The sequence below is a fragment of the Gavialis gangeticus genome, unplaced genomic scaffold (genome assembly GCF_001723915.1).
Source record: "Gavialis gangeticus isolate Ggan-Ray unplaced genomic scaffold, GavGan_comp1, whole genome shotgun sequence".
Lineage (NCBI taxonomy): Eukaryota > Metazoa > Chordata > Crocodylia > Gavialidae > Gavialis > Gavialis gangeticus.
The window spans coordinates 11,650,514-11,654,184 of NW_017729007.1; the positions used below are offsets into that span (position 1 = coordinate 11,650,514).

General features: G+C 36.6%; 1 protein-coding gene across 1 annotated transcript in view; it reads right to left on the reverse strand.

Annotated features, from left to right (window-relative positions):
- SELENOO (selenoprotein O) overlaps positions 1–3,671 on the reverse strand; it is a gene marked incomplete at its 5' end in the record, with an annotated part of 25,206 nt that overhangs the window by 18,074 nt on the left and 3,461 nt on the right. The window contains 2 exons of the mRNA XM_019509249.1: positions 562–742; positions 1,693–1,896. Coding sequence (XP_019364794.1) covers positions 562–742; positions 1,693–1,896 — 385 coding nt within the window. The remainder of the gene's footprint in view (positions 1–561; positions 743–1,692; positions 1,897–3,671) is intronic.

Genomic DNA, 3,671 nt, shown 5'->3' on the forward strand with positions numbered 1-3,671 from the left:
GATCTGCTCAGGTCCCTTCCCACCCTACCAACTATGAAACATTATGCTGCTGCTGTTTGTCCCCAGGGAAACGCACGCTCCCACTCAGGGGAATGCGCCCAAGGGGTTCAACTCATGACTACTGTAGGAACCAAAATATTGTTTACAACTTTGAAAAATTGAGTTATAAACCTTGAAGATAAATTGTTTTCGACTGACTCTTTTCAAATTATATAACAGGAGGAGACCAATCATTTTGATACTTTAAAACCTCACCTCATCAGCAGTCAATCAGGTCCAAAATTCCCTGACACCCTTAGACTCAACTTGCTAAGAGAATAGTTTTGTGCAGCTGGCTAAAAGCCTCAATTTGCTGGTGAGGAGGTAAGCAAGACTCTTAAGTACACTTTCAAAATATAGTTCCACCAAGAGTTTTCCTCCAAAAACAAAACAAAAAAGTTAAGTTAACCAAAAGGCAAAATAGTCAGAAATCGTTATTTCACCCCATGTTACTCATAAGATAAAATGATCTTATACTTTGCTTCTGTGACTTCTATGAAAGGAAACTGTCAGCCTTCCTACCTCTCTGAAGAAAGCAGCATTCCTCTGAATAGTGTTGTCAGGATAAGCCTGCTGGATTTCTGGATAGAAAGTACTGATCACATAGTTAAGCATCTGTATTCGAATATCATTTCGGTTGACACTGGGACCCTTCCGTCCTGTATGTTCATCCATAGGTTTAAAAATCTCAAATGATCCAAACCTGTTTTTAAATAATGTTGACACATATTAAATCAGTTATATTACACCTACAATAAATACATAACTGTTCAGAGTTATGGTGTTGTAGTCGGGGGTCTAATGACTGAGAGCACAACCTTGTAATATAGCCCTATTTGAGCCTCAGTGGTTTCATGACACTCTAGTGAATGCGTGCCCCATGAAGAGAATAACAGGATCACTGGTCTCAGTTAGTATTACAGTACAATTCTCAGAAGTTTCTTTCAAATGTGATTCAATACAAAAGTAATTATATGGTAAACATTTAAGAATGGAAAAATCACACTAAAGCAAAACACTGTACATCAAATGGAAACCAATCCTGCAAGTTACCATTTTTGCACAAGACAGATTTTTCCAGATTTTTTATATATACCCTAATCCTCATCCTTTTGCTAGCCTTGTTATTTTGTGAGAAAAAAAATTATAGATCTTCATGGTGTCCTAACACAGTTCAAGGTTTCAAGCAGGCACTCTAACAACATTCACCAATCAAGAGAATGCTTTTGTAAAGTAACATTTATCAGGATCCACATTTACCTAAAGTGTATCTTGATGTAGAACCTTTCCTCAAGCAGGTTTTAAAACGGTCTTGTCTCCATAATCTACAAATACTAGGAATAACAGAGACAGCTTTTCTTTGTAATTGCTTGGCTAAGCATGAAAAAAATATTTCTTTTTAAATGTATGGAACATAAACAGTTCCCATTCCAAAAGTACCAGACTCCCTAACAAATTAATATTAACTTTGGCAGCATTCAAAGATACTGGCACATCCCATCTGTTCCACAGAGAGCCCAGATTTCCACAACCTAATGCCAGAGAGCTAAGATCTTAAGATGAGAATTGCACACAGATGAACGCACGCTGTCTCTAACAATACCAGGAAGCTGGCTTTGACTGAAAAAGAATTTGAAAAATAGGTTTCTCTACCTTATAAAAGTGGAAGCTATTCTCAGGACAACTGTGCATCTTTCATGTTTTGGATTTCCATCATAGAATACATCCCGAATAACTTTAGAGTCAGATGTTACACATGTTCCAGCCCTTGTTGTGGGTATTCCAAGGTGAAACATAGCCTCACTGCACAGGAATTCTCTTATACTTGACCGCAGGACCTTACGACCATCAGCCTGCCTGTAAACAAAAACGAAACCATTGCTTAATTCTTATGCAACATCTTGCACAAAAAAACCTGCCCACACAACCAAACAGTGGCAGAGATAGGAGAAACAGAACCCAGATCTCCCAATGCCCAGGCCTAACTTCTACAGTACAATACTGTTTCCCAAATAACAACATTTATTTTTGCTGTTTATATTACCACACATCAGTAGAAAAAAAAACAGTAGGACTTAGGTAAGAGATACAGCTATCCAGCCAAATCTGTGCTGCTATTCTTACAGGTTCTAAATCACCCTTTGTAAAATTTCTGAATGCACTCAAAGTTCAGGTTAAACGAATCCTCATTAAACCTTACCAAAATGTAAGTTCCATACAATATGCTGTTACTCAAAGCAAGGCCAATAGAAGTGCTCCCATTACTCTTTTTTTTTTAAATTTTACTGAAGATAGGTTTTAAAACTAAGGCAGTGCAGCACTTAACTTAATATGCTGACTGAACAAATAAAAGCATGCCTTTTATCTACTTTCACTGTCCAAGCTGCAAGAAATAAAAATAAATAAATACTGGTAAATGAATAAAAAAAATAAAGAAGGAAAACTCCAAAGTTTTAACAACATGTATTACCTATTTTAACTGTGTTCCTTTAAAGAACTGATTACTATTTTAGAAATAGTTGAATAGGTACCTTTCCACTCATAATTAGGGACCTTAAATGTTGATTCACTTATCTTATACCACTGATAGTTAATCTTCACACTAGATTTTTTTTAACCCAGATCAAACACACTAAACAAACTACTACAATAGTTTCCAGACTATTCCTAGATAGCTTTATAAGCTGTAAACAAGACAGACCATCTTATAGTACCTCCTGTAACCACAGCCTAGCTTACTCCAAGGCCTGGGTTCTTAAATTGTTTTTTTTTGACCTAGTAATCCTAACTCTTGCTTACTCACTTATCCTGCCTGCTTCAGGTTTTTCATGTATTATTTACAAGTAATAATATTTTAACACTGCAAAAATCTAAAATTTCCCACTATTGCTATGACTAGAAAGTTTCCAGAATAAGCAAGGAAGTCTAATGAGAAAAGTAAAGGGGCAACAAATGATGTAAATTAAAAGGGATTAAGCACTTGTGCTCTTCACACTAACATTTTTATTTTCACTGTCTTCTAAATGTCAGGCTCTAACATTACTTTTTCACTTAACCAAACCATGTGGTTTTTGTTGGGAAGGTAGGGAATTAGGATTAAAAGAAGGATTACAACAGGAAGCCTTGGTTAAGAAGTGGTATGGGACAGTTTCAGAATGGCTAATTTAATATAATTAAATAATAGTCAAAGAAACCTTTGATTTCTGTCAGAAAGTTTAAGGGTGCAAAAAAAAACTCAGGGATGGTTATCTGACTAGTCAAATATTGGACAAAAATTGTAAACAATTGCTAATAGGACCAAATAATACAGAAAAGGCACAAATTTTCCGTTAAGAAATATATTTTAAAAAAATCATATTTCTGTCAAGAAAACTACAAAAGTAATTGTTATGTAAAACTGCTATAATCTTTGACTAGCCAAAAATATGTAGTCAATTGACTTGTCAATTGACAGTATTTGAATGGTCAATTGACCAGTTTGCCCCTGTCCCCCTGCCCTTCCCTGCCTGCCCCCTGCACCTGGGTGACCCCAGTGCTCCCTTGCTCAGGTCTCAGAGCTCTCCCCTTGCGTCTTGCTGAGATCACAGTTCCCCCTCGGCTCTGCTTGCCCCTCACCAAGCTCTGCAAATCCA